Source organism: Narcine bancroftii, chromosome 2 (genome assembly GCF_036971445.1).
Source record: "Narcine bancroftii isolate sNarBan1 chromosome 2, sNarBan1.hap1, whole genome shotgun sequence".
NCBI lineage: Eukaryota > Metazoa > Chordata > Chondrichthyes > Torpediniformes > Narcinidae > Narcine > Narcine bancroftii.
The window spans coordinates 20,700,936-20,719,311 of NC_091470.1; the positions used below are offsets into that span (position 1 = coordinate 20,700,936).

An 18,376-nucleotide genomic window follows, 5' to 3' on the forward strand; every position below is an offset into this window, starting at 1 on the left:
GTGAGAAGTTTTATTTCTGACACATCTCGGTCCTAAATGGTTTGCCTATTATCCTCGAACCATGGCCCTGGGTTCTGGATTTTCCCATCCTTGGAAACATCCCATCTGCATCCATTCTGTCCAGTCCTGCCCAGAATTTTATAGGTCTCTATGAGATCCCCTCTCAATCTTCTAAACTCCAGCGAGTACAATCCCAATTTGTGCAATCTTTCGTCATAAGTCATTCCTGCCATTCCAGGTATCAGCCTGGTGAATCGCCTCTGCACTCCCTCCATTGCAAGAACATCCTTAGATAAGGTGACCAAAACTGCACACAATACTCCAGGTGGGGTCTCACCAAGACCTTGTACAGCTGCAGTAAGGTATCCTTATTCCTATACTCAAATCCTCTTGATATGAAGGCCAACATACCATTTGCCTTTTTAACCGCCTACTGTACCTGCATGCTCGCCTTCAGAGACTGGTGCACAAATACCCCTAGGTCTCTCTGCACTTCCCATCTCTTAATCTATTGCCATTCAAATAGTAATCTGCCCTCCGTGGTTGGCTTTCCCTAGACAGATGTTTAGACCCGAAATGTCCACCACTCTCTTTCTTTCTTCCACTGTTGTCACTCGACCTGCTGAGTTCCCCCAGCAGATTTTTTTTTGCCTTCGATTCCAACATCTCAGTCCCTAATGACATAATGTTTGGCTCCAATACTGTGGGCTGGAGGGCCTGTTCCTGTGTTTTAATGTTCTAAGTTCCTTTGGTTGGTAGGGTGGGGGACTGGGACATTGGATGAATTGGTGTGTGGATGGCTTGCAGAAGTGGGGTGAGGGATTGCGAAGGTGTTCACAGAAGAGATGAGTGGAGTCCTGAAGGGATCTGTTTTGGGACCCCTGCTCTTTGTGAGTTAAAAAAAAATGATCTAGACCTGGAAGTGGAGGGATGGGTCAGTAAGTTTGTGGGTGATACGAAAGGTTGGAGGTGTTATGAATAGTGCTGAAGGTTGTCATCAATTACTTGCCACACCAAGGCTATTTGCAATTTGGAATAATAACATCTAATGTTCTGACTAGGCACTCTCCAAACAGATGGGATTATTGTTGAGTTCTCCAGATTCTGGTGAACCCCCCCCCCCCTTCTTTTTCTATCCCTCTGTCTCCTTACCTCCAGCTTCCCACCTTCTTCCCTCTCCATTCAGAGTGTCTCCCCCCCCCCTCCCCATTGCTTCTCAGCTTTTTTCTCCTCTGCCCTCCCACCCAATCCTCCTGTGGTATCTTGCCTGTTGGCTTGTGGTTCCCCCCCCCCCCCCCCCCACTCCTTCCCTTCTCCCCTCACACATTTTATTACAGCATCTGCCTGTTTTTTGCTCATACCTTGACAAAAAGCTCAGGCCCGAAATGTTGGTTATATATGGGACACTGCATTACCTGCTGAGTTTCTCCAGCACTTTTGCATTACAATCACAGCGTCTGCAGACTTTCCTGTTTAACCAGTAGACTGACCCTAGCTGTTCTCATGGTCCAGGTGATTGAATGCAATGAAGTGCCTGTGAGATGGCATGTTGTGAATTGTTCTGGGTCCAGGTCCTTTTTTTTTTTTGAAAATTTTATTTTGATTTTTTTTCAATAATATACATAATAAAATCTTCAATAACACAATATATTAAACTTTTTTAACAAACAACAACAAAAACAAAACATTTCCTCCCTCCACCCCCCCTCCCCCCCACTATACATACAGATCCGCACACCATCAGAGCTTGCATATCTTTTAAATATATAGAATACAGTTGGGGAAATCACTTTTGTGTATATAATATCAGCATTTATATTCCTTTCTATTATTGTTTTTTTGGGTGTCTATGTGATCCAGGTATGGCTGCCAAATCTTTACAAAAGTGGCATACTTATTCTTTAAATTATATGTGATTTTTTTTTTCCCATAGGTGTACAGCTGTTCATTTCCACAGTCCATCATACTATAAATAGAGGAGAGTTGGACTTCCAAGTGAACGCAATACATTTTTTTGCAACTGCCAGTGCTATTTTTATGAACGAGATTTGATACTTAGTGAATTTGTTGCTTATTTCAAAAAAATTGCCTAATAGATATAGCTCTGGGTCACCCACGAAGGCCACTCCTATTATCCTGGTTAATTTTTCCTGTGATATCTTGCCAAAATGGTCTCACCTTTACACACCATCACAAAGCATGTAGAAAAGTTTACATTTCAGTCCTACATCTGAAACACATCACTGAAATTTCTGCTTTTTATCTATGTAACTTCTGTGGAGTAAGATATAATTGGTGCAGAAAATTATGCTGAACTAATCCATATCTTTCATTTATAATTGATGTCAAACTGTCCTGTCTGTACACCAATCTGACCTGCTTCTTTCAGAAATTACTACACCAAAGTCCGATTCCCATCTTTCCCTTGATCTCTGTAAGCCTTGTTTTGCATTTTCACTTTGGAGAGCATAATACATTTTTGTTATAAATTTGGGTGTATTCCCCATCCATACCATTCAAGTCCAGATCCTTCCTGATTCAGAAGTTGATTTGCTCTAGCTTGTGAGACCTTGCCCTGTACAAATTCACAGCCATGTTTTGATAAGATTTTAAAAGTGTTACATCAGCTCCAAAATGATTTGGACAGTCCCTGTCCACATTAGGTATAATAGAAGGGCAAATCTATTTCTTTTCTTTTTTAAAACTTTAAAAAAATTTTTCACACTATTAACCAAAATACACACAAACATTTCCCTCTTGAATATACAGAGTGTCATTTTCTCCCCTTTCCCCCCCCTCCCTTCCCTCCCTCCTTCCCATCCCCCTCCCCACCCACTAAACGTTCAACATGTACAATACAATAAACCCATTAAACAATGTCATCACACAATGAAAATAAACAAGAAATTGTGTCATCTACTTTTACACACTGGGTCAGTTAATTTCGTCTTCTTCTCATTCTGTCATTTTAAGGGGCGGAGGTCTGCGGTAGGCCCTCTCTGTTGTGTTCCATGTACGGTTCCCAAATTTGTTCAAATAACGTGACTTTATTTTTTAAATTATATGTTATTTTTTCCAATGGAATACATTTATTCATTTCCATGTACCATTGCTGTACTCTCAGGCTCTCTTCTGATTTTTTGCTACAGCTAAGGCTATCATAATCAATCTTTTTTGTGCTTCATCCAAATTGAGGCCAAGTTCTTTACTTCTTATATTACTTAGAAGAAAGATCTCTGGATTTTTTGATATGTTATTTTTTGTGATTTTATTTAATACCTGATTTAGATCTTGCCAAAACTTTTCCACTTTCTCACATGCCCAAATTGCATGTACTGTTGTTCCCGTTTCCTTCTTTCGGCGAAAACATCTGTCTGATACTGTTGGGTCCCATTTATTTAACTTTTGGGGCGTGATGTATAGCCTGTGTAACCAATTATATTGTATCATGCGTAACCTTGTGTTTATTGTATTTCTCATAGTTGCGGAGCTTAACTTTTCCCATGTTTCATTCTTTGTTTAGATCTTGTTCCCACTTTTGTTTGGGTTTACAGCTTATTTCATCGTTCTCTTTCTCTTGCAGTTTGATGTACGTGTTTGTTATAAATCTTTTAATTATCATTGTGGGGCAAATCTATTTCAATGATGAAAACTGATTAAACCTGTCTGAGCAGCTTTGTAATCATTATTGCAGTTCACCTTGACCTTCTTCACACACTAATATCCTCTGAGTAGGTCTAACCAATTATTGGATATATATATATCAGCTTGATGTGTTTTTACTGTTTATTATATGCATTATGCCTACTTGGGTTATTTTCTCCAATTTGTATGAATTTAATTCCCTGCAGATAATTCATACAAGGGTATAATTTTTAATGCCTTCAGTAGTCTGTGATTATAGACTTTGCTGTGGGACATTGGAGGAAAATCTACTCCATTATTTTTGGATATTCACGAAATTGTGGGATACGAGGTGGTACAGAAAAGTGGGTGAAAATAAAAAGATCAGCCATGATCATACTGACTGGAGCAGGTTCAAGCAATATAATGGGTTATACTCCTGCTGCCATATTTGTCCTTGCATTTGTTTCTTCAAAATTAATTGTGACATTTGGTTTATTGCATCTCTCTTTCCAACAAGGAGTCACTTAGCATTGTACTAAATTTCATCTGCCATACATTTGCCTCCATTAGCATTCTGTCATCCTGATTTCTTAGTTTCCATCTCTTTATTCCATTTGAGTATCTTGTGCTGTGCAAACTGTAAACCTTGTATGTTCAAGACCAGATCATTAAATATTTATTAAAATATCAATCGTTACTGTTACATATTTTCCTCCTCTTTGGGGGAAAAATATCCCTCTCCATAACTTGGCCTTGACCCTTACCAATTTTGTTTCCCCCCCCTGACTGCCACTACAGACTTGGTAAGCCAGTTTGATGAAATTACTTGATTTTAAAATGTTATGTTGATTATATGGGAACATGAGAAAGAAATGGAAGCTCTAGTAAGATGTTATGCTTCAGAGGCCATTGTAGTTCCTGTAGCTTTTAAATCCGGTGTTCAAATAATTTTCAGTGGTGGCATTGAATATATTCAGAACCTGAACCTGCACAGGCCTCTGAGGCAGATGATGTGGAAGAACCAGGGCCCTCTGTTCGAAACAAAATCTCCTTATCTCTGTCCTAAATGGCTGATGACTTATCCTGAGACTGGCCCCTCAAGTCCTAGATAGTCTGGAGCAAACATCCTGCAGGCTTTTTTTCCTGTCAATAACTTTCCAGAAGCTTGTATGTCAGTCTTAATCTTTCAGTTTTAAACTCCAGTGTAGATTGTCTAGTCTTCAAACTACCTTTATGGGGGAAACAGGGACACACTGATACATAAAAAGTACACTCTTTCTTGGACACAGAAAATAAAACAATCTGGTTCAAGCTTTTTTTTCCCCCCCACATACAACATTCAGTTACTTTCCATTCTTTCTAATGCCTGGTACCTTTTGTAACCTTGGATGCCCAGGCAATGAAGCACTTGAAGACGTACAATTTCTGGCTGCTTGTTATTAGAATAGGTGTCACTGTACAGTATGTTATGAGGGATTCAGAAGTGACTTGTTTTTGGAGCTATTGAGGAATATAAAATGTTTGCTGTTTAAATTAATGCATACTGAGTAGATCTTTGCACACTGACAGTACTGGTTAAATAAAATGAAATGAGTCTTTATCCCTTTGAAGCTTACGAGCAAAATCTATCTGGAAAAAGGATCCTTTTACTGGAGGTTGGAAACAAAAAAACAGATGAAAAGCTGCCTGAACTGCACAGTAACCGAGTGAGTGCCCTTACACCAGGCTCTGCTGCTTTGTTAGACCGTAAGTTCCAATTACAATATTCTATGAGATAAAATGTATAAGTACAAATGTTCAGTGTTTCGTATATTTTGCCTTTTATTGCATTTTCTCAGGATTATCTATTTGCAGGGATGTACTGAGCAAAGTATTTGGGTTAAATGATAACAATGGAGGTATACCTTGATGAAGGGCGAAAGCCAGTTCTGTATCTTTACTTTTGCTATATAAAGTACACTGTTTGACCTGCTGAGTTTCTCCAGCATTGTTTTTTTTTTACCATTGGAGGTATAGATTTGCATTTGATTGTAAGCCTTGTGAGTGCCTGGAGGTTGTACTTTGTCTTCCGTACTCTACTCAAGATCTCCAGAACACTGGTATCATTCAAGCGCAGTGTTATCCTCCATAGTTCTCAGGACCTGCTGACTGAATAATTCACAGATACAAAAGCACCTTAAAGACTTCTGCTCAAGCTGTGTTGCTATGCCAGGGATCCTGTTGCACCTCACTGCCTGTTGCTTTGCTGGGCATTGAATTTGTTACCCTGATCTCTGGGCAGGGGACAACTCTACAGTTGAACAAAGAGAGAAGGATATAGCAATTTCCATTACATACAACAGGAATTGATGAGAGAGGCAGTAGAATCTGGGCATCCGTTAACGAATGAAGCAAGGTCTGGCGATCCCCAGACTGGCCCCTCAAGTCTTAGATTGTCTGGAGCAAATCTGTCTAGCATGCAGCTCTGAGGTTTTTCTCAGCACATGCCAGCTGCATTAATTGCCCCAGCCTGTCCAATACAGGCAGCCTGTGCATGCTGCCTCGATTGTTCATTCTATCTGGGTGATAAGCTTGTTGATTCAAAGCTGCAATGGTTCTTGGGGTTTGTGACTTTGTACCTGCAGGAGGTTAAAGAGATGAGGAGAGGCGAGAGCCATGTAGGGATTTGAAAACAAGGTACGCAGCTTTTAAAAGAACAGTGAGAAGGTGGAGGGATTCAGCTGGTCAGGCAGTATCCATGAACAGAAATATAGACAGTCAACATTTCAGGTTGTGGCCCTTTATCAAGACTGTCTGTATGACTGACCATTTCAATCCATACATGCTGCCTGACTCACTGAGTTCAACCAGCTCCTCGTCATTTTCTCAGGATCCAACATTGGCAGATTTTGTGATTCTTTAAGAATTTTTAAAGTTATTTTTATGTGTTGATTGAGAGCAAGGAAATGAGAGAATTACTTTCTGTGAAATACAAGGTGTTCACAATCACTACTCAGGAGACAAAGTCTTGGAAAACAAGTTCCGTTTTATTTGCGGGTCTGCAGAGCCGGGTGTCTCTTAGTCCCAAGACACACGGGAGATTTGAAATCATCACTCTTTTGTACAATTCCGCCGTACTTCGCAAAGACACCTCCCCTTACAGCTCCTTCCAATCAGGACCCCAATAGTTCATAGTCTTCCTATTTCTCTTCCCATCCTCCCTGATTCTACAGGGTTCCTCCTTGTTCATGCATCACATGTTATGTTAATCAAGCAGCCTCGTCATTGGGGGCGTCCAGGTTAATATTTATATTCTCATTAAGCAAGCACAGTAGAGACTGCAGGTTACCCTAAGTCATTTTACCAGTTTAAACCAGAACTCATTATCCTTGGAGATTCTGACACACAAGGGGGTCGACTAACTGTTAGCTAACTGTTCTCAAGTGCTAATGTACTCCTCCTCACAATGGTGCTAGTTTAATCACATTCCACCACCATTCACACTTTCTGCTTGTCTTTTGGTTCATTTAGTAAATCTGGAAAAAAGTGTTTTGCTTTCCAACAATGCAATTGCTCTTTTACACTGCATAACTGTTTTTAATTTCAACTTGGCATCTTTTCTTATTTTATCTCAATATTTAAATCTGTTTTGCTTTTCTGTAGGTTTTGGAGCTTGGGATCATATTTGCAACATGAGATACAAGCCATTCAAGAGGATGCAGGTAGATGGCGTAATGCACACATGTCAAACTCAGGCCCGCGGGCCATATTTGGCCCGTGATATAATTATATTTGGCCCGCAAGATCATATCAAATATGTATTAGAGCTGGCCCGCTGGCCGCTGCGCCAGTATAGCGCATGCACAGCTAATACTACAAATCCCAGAATGCTTTGCAAATGCATTGGCGTCAGCCCGCTAATCGCCCCCACCTCCTCTCTTTACTTTCATTAGTATCTGCGACCTGTCGCCTAACTCACATGTAATAAACCCCTGACGAAAAATGGCCAAACGAAAGACAGAAAACAGGACCTTTCAAGACAGGAGGGAGGCAAACTCTGACCCCAGAGTTTGATGAACTTGCATCTAAGAAGAGATGCCAAGTATCTGGTTTAGACCCAGATGCATCAGAGTAAATCACAGTGTAGCAAGCTAAGCTTGGATTAATATTTTCTTTGGTTAACTTTGGACTGTTCATAGTTGAAAGATTGGATTTTCATTGAAGCAAGTTGTTATTTTTTTGACTTGTTGGCTTGTCAAAAAAAATACATTTAAAAGGAGCTTAAAGGCTATAGAGAAATATTATTTATTGAATATTTTATTTCTCATTTGTTAATTCTTCTTCTGGAAAGAGTTTAACCAACTATTATTAAACATTTAATTTAATAAGAAAAAGTTTAACATTACATATGTTGAAAGAAGAGAAAACATGCAGATGTTGTTGAAAATTTTCAATAAATATTTAGTTTGGCCCACGACTTAGTCCAAGTTTTTAATTTTGGCCCTCTGTGAATTTGAGTTTGACACCCTTGGCATAATGGCTATGTTACTTGACTAGTCATTGGAGTGTTGATTCAGTAGTGACATGTTCAGATCCCCATTGTAACTGTCATAAAAATCCACCTTGGTCACTGATGGAAGGAAGGAAGGAAGGAAGAAGTCTCCCTTTCTTATGAGGTCAGGCCTATTTGCAATTCCCATACCATAATGCTGCGGTTGAGTCAAACTGCATCCTGAAATGGCCCAGCAAGTCACTCATTTGAAATCCACTTGAGGATGGGTATTAAGTGTTCGATTTGCCAACATCCCATAAATGATTTTTTTTAAAGAATTGAAGTTTGTTGTCACTTCTGTGGCATTTTTTAATTCATTCTCTATCATTTTATTTGTGTATTTTTTTCCTTTTAAGGTTAAATTCTTAGCCTTGAATAGTTACTTGTACCGAAATTGGCCATTGGGAAAAGACCCCTCTGTGGCTTTTGTGGATAGAGATGGATTTATCAGTAAAACTTCAAGCAATTTGTTGGTGAGGTTCACATAAATAATGCAGCAAATAATAACTGGAGATGAAGGAGGGAGATTGTTGATGTACTTCCTTTATAGACTACATTTCACAGCTTGGTGAGTAAATAAACCAAGCATTGATGTGTCATCTATGAGTTAGTTTGTAGGATTTTCATCTTTTCAGATTGATTGTCAGAGTACATACATGACATCACATACAATCTTGAGATTTTTTTTATTGCAGGCGAGGCAGAATTACCGCTTATGGGTAATGCAAAAAAAACAGACACAATGTACCCATGTAAACAACTGCAATACAGAGAGGTGGGAAAAAAAATAAAAGTACACAAGTAAGAGTCCTTAAAATGAGTTCCTGATTGAGTTTATTATTGAAGAGTCTGATGGTGAAGGGCAGCAGCTGGTGTGAGTCTTGTGGTACCGACACCTCTTTTCTGAAACAGAGTGTGTACTGAGTGGTGTTTCGATCAGAAAGCTGGGAGTTCAAGTCTCACTTCATAGACTTCAGCACAATCTTACACTTGTTTAGATTTAATTCCACCTATTTCCGAACCTTCATGATCCATTGCATCCACCAATTTTCATGTCATCAATAAACTTACTAATCAGACTACCTACATTCTTGTCCGAGTCATTTTTATGTATGACAAACAACAAGGATCCAACACTGATCCCTGCTGTATACCACTGGTAGTCAGAGAAGCAACCTTCCACCACTACCTTCTATCACCCAGCCAATTTTGAATCTGTTTTGCTGACCTATCGCAGATCCCATGTGCTTTAACCTTCTGGACCATTCTACTTGTACTTTGTCAAAAGTCAGTGCCTTCATCAGTTTCCTTAGAAACTCAGTCAGATTTGTGAGACAGGATTTCCCCTACACATAATCATGTTGACTCTTTCCCCCCACCCCCCCAATCAATTCCTGCCTTTCCAAGTAAGCACAAGTTATTATAATAATTATTTCCAGTAATTTCCCAACTACTAATGTGATGCTTGCTGGACTGCTTTTTTTGAATAAGGGAACAGCATGTAAATGTTGATAGATGGGGAAGTGCTTATCTGGGTATTTTAAATGGTTTCTGTCTCAGCTATCCCTTCATGCAGTGGATTCTTTAGAGACAACATAGTTATCACCTTTTCTCTAATCCTTGTTCCAATGATGTTAATTCTATGTTCCTTCATTATTAAACTCTGCAAAGGTCAATGGGTTCTTGTTACCTCTCTATCTAGACCTCTCATTTTATATTCCTTGGCCGCTTTGAGTTCCAGTGGAAACAATCATCTATTATATGTAAAATTTTCCAGCATCCTTTTAAATCCACTCAAGCACCATAAATCCTTCTGCAGTGTCGAGCAAAATTATGCAGTGCCCTAGCTGTGGCCCTAATTGGTTCATACAGTTTATATTGGTTGTGTATCCACTCGTGCACCATAAATCCTTGTACAGTGTAAACCAGAATTATGCAGTGCCCTAGCTGTGGCTCTAATGAGTTCATATAGTTTATATTGGTTGTGTATCCACTCATGCACCATAAATCCTTGTACAGTGTAGACCAGAATTATGCAGTGCCCTAGCTGTGGCCCTAATTGGTTCATACAGTTTATATTGGTTGTGTATCCACTCATGCACCATAAATCCTTGTACAGTGTAGACCAGAATTATGCAGTGCCCTAGCTGTGGCCCTAATTGGTTCATACAGTTTATATTGGTTGTGGATCCACTCGTGCACCATAAATCCTTGTACAGTGTAGACCAGAATTATGCAGTGCCCTAGCTGTGGCCCTAATTGGTTCATACAGCTTATATTGGTTGTGGATCCACTCGTGCGTGCACCATAAATCCTTGTACAATGTAGACCAGAATTATGCAGTGCCCTAGCTGTGCCCTAATTGGTTCATACAGTTTATATTGGTTGTGTATCTACTCGTGCACCATAAATCCTTGTACAGTGTAGACCAGAATTATGCAGTGCCCTAGCTGTGGCCCTAATTGGTTCATACAGTTTATATTGGTTGTGTATCCACTCATGCACCATAAATCCTTGTACAGTGTAGACCAGAATTAGGCAGTGCCCTAGCTGTGGCCCTAATTGGTTCATACAGTTTATATTGATTGTGGATCCACTCATGCACCATAAATCCTTGTACAGTGTAGACCAGAATTATGCAGTGCCCTAGCTGTGGCCCTAATTGGTTCATACAGTTTATATTGGCTGTGTATCCACTCATGCACCATAAATCCTTGTACAGTGTAGACCAGAATTAGGCAGTGCCCTAGCTGTGGCCCTAATTGGTTCATACAGTTTATATTGATTGTGGATCCACTCATGCACCATAAATTCTTGTACAGTGTAGACCAGAATTATGCAGTGCCCTAGCTGTGGTCCTAATGAGTTCATACAGTTTATATTGGTTGTGTATCCACTCATGCACCATAAATCCTTGTACAGTGTAGACCAGAATTAGGCAGTGCCCTAGCTGTGGCCCTAATTGGTTCATACAGTTTATATTGATTGTGGATCCACTCATGCACCATAAATCCTTGTACAGTGTAGACCAGAATTATGCAGTGCCCTAGCTGTGGCCCTAATTGGTTCATACGGTTTATATTGGTTGTGTATCCACTCATGCACCATAAATCCTTGTACAGTGTAGACCAGAATTATGCAGTGCCCTAGCTGTGGCCCTAATGAGTTCATACAGTTTATATTGGTTGTGTATCCACTCGTGCACCATAAATCCTTGGACAGTGTAGACCAGAATTATGCAGTGCCCTAGCTGTGGCCCTAATGAGTTCATACAGTTTATATTGGTTGTGTATCCACTCGTGCACCATAAATCCTTGGACAGTGTAGACCAGAATTATGCAGTGCCCTAGCTGTGGTCCTAATGAGTTCATACAGTTTATATTGGTTGTGTATCCACTCATGCACCATAAATCCATGTACAGTGTAGACCAGAATTATGCAGTGCCCTAGCTGTGGCTCTAATTGGTTCATATAGTTTATTTTGGTTGTGTATCCTTTGCACCTTCCTTGAATGTTCAGTTTGTTTTGCATTTTAAATGCTTCATTGTCAGCTGTGATGATAAGATGAGCAGTGATGTTGAAACTCTAGTGCTCTTTCCTCAGGTTTGGGACGAGTGTTCAGATGCCATGATCACCTTCGATAAAGCTGACCTGTTAGAAGACATGGGCTTCATTGTTGAGAATGACGTGATATTGAGGGCTCTATCAATGCAGCTGGCAGCTGCTGGTAAGTGCTAACTTTGAAATGAGAATGTTCACAGCAGGGTCATGGGGTAGTTTCAGTGCCGGGACTTGGGATTTTCCACAAACTTGAATTTTTTTTTAGCTCCTCACCAAATATCTCGACAAAGCTTCCCCATGGGAGGACATCAGAGATACCACATTATTCTTTTGCACAGGTGTTGTTCTTCCATTTTTAAAAAATCTTTATTTATAGATGCCATACCGTCAATTACATTACACACATTTCATTCACAATTAATGATACATGGCTTTTACAAGTAGCCTTCCAACCCACCCGATTTCCCCCCAGAAACCCTAAGAAAAAAAGAGACAAGACCTAAGTACCCCCCAAAAAGAGGGAAGAAAAAAAAGTAAAGATGGAAAGGATTTTTTTTTTTTTAAAGTGTTGTTCTTCCTTGACAACTTATGTATCTCTGAACCAACATCATTAAATGGTGGTGCGATTAGCCTAGTGGTTAGTGCAATACTATTACAGCGCCATCGACCTGGGTTTGAACCTGGTGCTGATTGTATGGATTTTGTATATTCTCCCCGTATCTGCATGGGTTTCCTCTCACCCTTCAGAACGTATAGGATTGAAGGTTAATTTGGGTTCAAATGGCTGGGTTCAGTTTCTACTGTGCTGTAAATAAATTTTAATTTTAACAAATTATCATAGTATTGTTTGTGTTGAGCGCAGATTTGAAATCAGATTTCTGGAATACAAATATTTCATGGGTTGTGATGTGCTTTGAGTTTATGTATGCAAACATTAAGCTAAAACAAGTCAAATTCTTGAATACTGACTGTCATCAGATTGTTTAGCCAAAAGTAGGCAAGCGTTGAGTTTGGGGCCCAATCCTTTTCACACAACGGCAATCACTACAAGAATCTCTTTTAAATAATTGGGAGGTGTTTTGGTTTTCTTTTGATGACATTTTAGCCTAGGAACACTGCAACTGCATGTGGAGATCCTGTAGCTATTTGCTGAGATTGTTGCTTGACCTTGGGTGATTCTGTGTCGGAGTTGGTCATGGAATCCCTTTGCCTTGGGACATTGCATTTGTGTCCTTTGAATATTTAGTTTTTTTCATCTCAGGGATAATGATCATTCAGAGGCAGATTAAAGATCCGATGATCAAATAGTTTTAATTCTGCTCCTGCTTGTGCGATAAATATTTCCATCTTGCAGAGGTCTTGTGAATTAGGACTGGTCTCGGACCAGATTCTACTTATCCCAATCTACACGGTAAAATAATTAAACTCAGAATTGCACTGGATTGGTTACCTTGCGCCTCAGATGAAGGCTGCTGTGGGAGATGGAAGTCTTCCTCTAGTAAATTACTATCTGAGGTTTTGCTAGTATCAAGGTCCTTTAGTTCTACATATTAATTAAAAATCATGGGTTCCATTTACACAGCTTTTAATGAAGTAAAACATCGCAAGGCAATTCATGAGAGGACCATCAAACAAAGTTTGACACTGAGTGCTAGATGGATGAGCTGGATTTCAGACAGAGACACTGAAGGTAGAGATGGAAGGGTTTAGGAAAGGAATTTTGGAACTTGGAGCATAAACTGTTGAAGGCATTGGAGCAAATAAATTCAGGGAGGCAAAAGTGACCAGAATTAGCTGTGAGATCTTAAATAAAAATGGATAATTATGGAAATGCTCAGCAAATCAGGCAGCATCAAGTGGAAAGAGTTGATGTTTCTACTTGCAATCCCCTGCAGAATTAGAGATGTCAAAGAGATAAGAGGTGAGGTTCTGTAAATGTGTGGAAGGAGGTAAAAATTCAATATATTGTAGCTCCAGGAACCAGTGCTTGTCCACCTATGTGGTGGCGCGAATTCTATGCAGCAATTTAGGGAGAGAGATGTATTACATTAATTCATCTTTTTGAAATCTTCAAGCTGGGAGTTTGGCAGTGAGAATTTTGGACTGGTTTGGAAGTGTGGATGTTAAGAGCAAATAAGCTGAAGCTGGGTGAAACCAAATGATACTACAAAAAAAAAGCCTGAAATCCAGTGCCTCGAGGTTCAAGAGCAGATCCCCCCCCCCCCCCCCCCCATCCGCCAATGTTTTACTGTTTTTCCAACAGCTATTGGGCTCTTTAGCCTCCCCATACCACACTTGGACGACCAAAAGATCTGTCTGTACTATTGAGATTTCCCTATTTTTCTGCAGTAACTGGAACTGTGAATGTGTATTATTTTATATTTATTATCCCTTTCTCTATCTCATATGGTGGTGGTTTCATTTATATTCTTGTTGTTTGTGTATCTTGCATACCTGTGTGGCCTCAGCAAGTAAGGATTTTGGTGCGAATGAACTTTGTACTTGTGTTCATGACAATAAACTCACAGAATGAGAATTTATTATCGTGAACATGTCACAAAATTTGTTGTTTTACAACAGCATCACAGGTGCGAACGTTTCTATAAACCACCTTGCAAAGTAAATAAAAGGTAGTGCAAGAAAGAGGTAAAAATGAGGCAGTGTCTTTGGTTCATTGTTTATTCAGGAATCTATCGGATGGCGGAAGGGAAGAAGCCATCCTCGTGCCGCTGAGTGCTCGTCTAAATTTTTTTCCTGATGGTAGCAGAGTGAAGAGGGCGTGGCCTGGGGTGGTGAGGGGATCCTTGAGGATGGAGGCTGCTTTTTCAAGACACCGCCTCATGTAGATGTCCTCGGTGGAGCGCCTGTTATGTCGCAGGCCAAGTTAACAACCCTCAGGCGTTTATTCTTGTCCTGAGCCTTGGCATCCCCGTACTAGAGAGTGATGCGACCTGCCAGGATGTTCTCCACAGTACACCTGTACAAGTTTTCATGAGTCTTCAGTAACATGTCAAATCTCCAAACTCCTCACAAAATATAGCTGGTGGCAAGTCTTTTTTTGTTTGTGATTGCATCCAGGACAGATCTTCGTACTCATTCAATCATTGCCATACAATTAGAGAGGCTTGCTGATGTCAAAGATGTAGGTTTAGAAATTCACTCGAGAAATCTGGATGTGTTTGATGCTGCAAAAAGTCGATGAGAGTTGCTTTTCTTAAGATGTACCCTTGTGGTGGGATTGGATGAATATTGAGAGATATAGATCTGAAACCCCTTCGGGGTAGCCCAGTGAAAATGTGGTGAGTCATTGCTCAGCGTGGTACTATTTCTCTCAGACAGGGTGCATGTGTTATACAGGAGCAGAGCAGTGAATTACACCTGGCCTGTACCCGACCAGTTATGTAACAGCAAACCATGGGTGCAGGTGGAATTGGCGGATGGGAGCAAAGTGGAGACCAAGTTACTGGTAAGCAACGATCAACTCCAGAAACAGTCAGCTGAAGGGTACAGGGAATGTTCCTTCATTCTCCCTAACTGAAGAGTGCATTTCAGTGGCTGTTCCTGCCATTCTTGCCATAGTCGCTACCCTTTGGATATCGGCATCATTGGATGAAACCGATGCTTCTGCTTCAACTAGGATCCATTCATTTGAAATGCTGGAGGAACTCAGCAGGTTACACAGCGTCCATGGGAGGTAAAGATACATAACTGACATTTTGGGCTCAAACCTTTCTTCAAGTTTCACACCATTCATTTGTACTTCATGGCTTGAAACTTGGCAATTGATTCTCCCTTTCAGCTGTGGGTGTCCAGGCCCCCCCAACACTGCCCAGCAGAAATCGAGCTCTGAACCTTGGTGCTTCAGGCTCTGCATTGTTATGTCCTCCACCACACCGTGTGGTTTATTCCCACGGAGGAGGGTGTTTTCTACTATTTTATAGAAGCTAATTTCCCACCCTCTTCTCTCTAAATCCACCCTAATTTGAGAGAGTTGTAGATGTCTTGCACTCCAAAATCAGCTCGTAACTGATGCTGCACACTGTTCAACCCCTAACATAGACTACATCAACTGGTTCATCAATTGATTCCTCAAGGTTTCATTCTTGTCCCTTCCAAAATTTGAAAGCTGAGAGAGAACCAAGCTGACTGACTCCATTAATAGGGGTTAGGGTGGGTAATAGATCACAACATGATGTTGACTAAGTGATTTTTCTGATCAATTTAGCTTCACTACATTAAACAGGGTGCATCTCTCCTCAAGTAGATTGGAGCAGACGGCCCAAACTCAATGGTACGGCAGTCTGCCAACATTCAAAATGTTCAGTGGAAGTATGATCAGTCTGCTGTGGTCGCAACCCTCCATCTTGCTGAGGTAAGTAGGCCTCTTCTGTCCTAGCACAGGGCTGTGACTGATTTGGGCAGTGAATACCACGTTTCAAGGTAGATTGTGAAGTTGCCATGGCAATTGGTTTTGTTACCTGGGCTTTACTGCTGTTGTAAATAGCTGTAGATTTCAGTGCAAATGTGGGCTGGAAGGGAATGACCAAAATCAGCACGTATTGACACAGAATGTCTTTGCCACTCACTGTTCCTCTTTTCAATCCTTAGCCCACGGATAACAATGTGGCTTGGCAGCGGTTCCTGGTGACTGGACCGATCGCAATGCTCCCGGTACACTTAAAAATGTTAATATTTAATAGTTGAACTGGAGATGCCGATTTTGCACAGCAAAGTTTGTCAGTAAATTATGGACGTGATTAAAATATTGCTGGTAGTGAAGTCCTTTTATTACTACACGTGTAGAATTTGCACAACAGATACAGAGCTGGTCAATTATTCTCTCTCCTTGAGTGGGAACAGTGCCACAAGTGTTGTGTGTTCACCTTTAAATCTCTATCTGGTGCTTGTGATTGGACTGATGATACTCTGTCTTGACCTAGTTCATGGGATGTACTTCAGGGTAATAACTGAGCTTCTATCTTTCTCCAGCTCTCTGATAATCTTAGTTCTTTAGTGTGGTCGACCTCCCACCAGCACGCATCTGACTTGCTCAGTGTGGATGAAGAAACATTTGTGGATGCCATCAATTCAGCTTTTGTAAGTAGAGGCAAGGATGGCTTGGTGCAGAGTTGATTGGGGATTGAAATGTTCCTATTGGTTTGTACAGAGCTTGCTACTTCCATCTCTTGGGCCAAGCAGTAAAGGTTTAGAGAGGATTAAAACATGAAAGTCTGCGAATGAAGTAAAAACAATGCTGGAGAAACTCAGCAGGTCAAACAGCATGCGTTATAGAACAATAATAAAGATAAATAACATCTTGGGGCCGTAAACATTACGATTTAAATAATCAAAGTGGGCCAAAATTGTATTTTGAGAAGGGGAAAGCACATTCTAATTTAATCAATAGTGAAAACACAATTCTGGAGAAACTCAGCAGGTCACACGGCATACTTTGTATAGCAAAGATAAAGATACATAACCAACGTTTCAGGCCTGAGCCCTTCATCAAGGTATGAGGGAAATGTAGGGAAATGCCTGAATAAAATGGTGGGGATGTGGGGACGCAAGACGTAATGGGTATATAAGGGAGGGAGGGCACAACAGCAAATGGGGGGGGGGGGGATAAGTTTAGAGAGGAGTTGGGGGGGTGGGGGGAGAAAACAACCAGCAATGCTGTTTGTGTAATGATATGTTGAGATTATTGTCAAACACATAAATACAATGTGCAGATGCAATGAAATTCTTGCTAGTTGCAGCTATGCAAAACACATGAACAAACAATTGATAAATTGAATAAACACAACGGAGGGACAAGATTATAAAAAAGATAATAAACATAGAAGGTGAGATAAATATTCATAGGCCCTCCAAGTCTGAGCATGTATAGAATTTGGCTACAATTTGCCCACCATCTATGTGATCAGAAGAATTGTACAACAGGATGCTGCTGGGTCTCTTCTGTTGTCACACTCTTTGATCACTTTCTAATGCACAGTTAGTAGAACAACGACAGTACAACTCCGATTATCTGAAATTGGTTTCTCCCAAATCTTCATTTATCCAAAATTTTTGTTTACATTTCAGATAAATGAGGATATCCAAAACAAATGAGAAATCCTCATTTATCCAAACATTTTTGGAGCTGAACTGACCTCACAGGTTGAAAAAAAATTCACTCGACAAGAAATTAGAATGATTGTCCTGTTTCAGGTACTCCCTCCCCTCTCTTCTATTTCTTCTTTACTTTCCCCCGTTGACTTTTCTCTCCAAATCTCCCTCTCAAACTGCACGCCAGCTGCAAGCGATTGGAAGAATCCCTTGTCCCAGCATCATCAAGGAGAGTGGCTTACCGGGCAGGAGCAGGATCTCAGGCTCAGTGGGGGCCTTCCCCTTCCCTTCCTTCCATCCTCAGCCAACCAGATGCTGACTCTGAACCCTCCCCTTAGCCTAGTCCGGTGTGTGTGTGCAGTAGGCCTAGGGGAGGATTTGGAGTCGGAACTCCGGCGTCGAGAGCTCCATTGATCGGGGAGACAGGATCCCGCCGACTCGCCAGTGAGTGTTCCACCAGCCCCGGAAATCTCCCCAGGGATCAGCGGCAGTGGTGGTTGGGAGGTCTCAATGATCGGTGTTAGGTTTGTGTCGGTGATTGGCGGCGGC

At 40.8% G+C, this 18,376-nt stretch overlaps 1 protein-coding gene across 4 annotated transcripts in view; it reads left to right on the plus strand.

Annotated features, from left to right (window-relative positions):
• Nucleotides 1-18,376, plus strand: part of coq6 (coenzyme Q6 monooxygenase) — a 39,393-nt gene that overhangs the window by 9,982 nt on the left and 11,035 nt on the right. For 3 of the 4 annotated variants that reach the window (XM_069916065.1, XM_069916062.1, XM_069916064.1), the window contains exons 2-9: nt 5,239-5,373; nt 7,270-7,328; nt 8,515-8,631; nt 11,762-11,885; nt 15,055-15,185; nt 15,984-16,091; nt 16,328-16,390; nt 16,709-16,816. In XM_069916065.1, the coding sequence (XP_069772166.1) occupies nt 7,299-7,328; nt 8,515-8,631; nt 11,762-11,885; nt 15,055-15,185; nt 15,984-16,091; nt 16,328-16,390; nt 16,709-16,816 (681 nt within the window). In that variant the 5' untranslated portion in view covers nt 5,239-5,373; nt 7,270-7,298. The remainder of the gene's footprint in view (nt 1-5,238; nt 5,374-7,269; nt 7,329-8,514; nt 8,632-11,761; nt 11,886-15,054; nt 15,186-15,983; nt 16,092-16,327; nt 16,391-16,708; nt 16,817-18,376) is intronic. The other variant, XM_069916063.1, reaches the window with a different exon arrangement.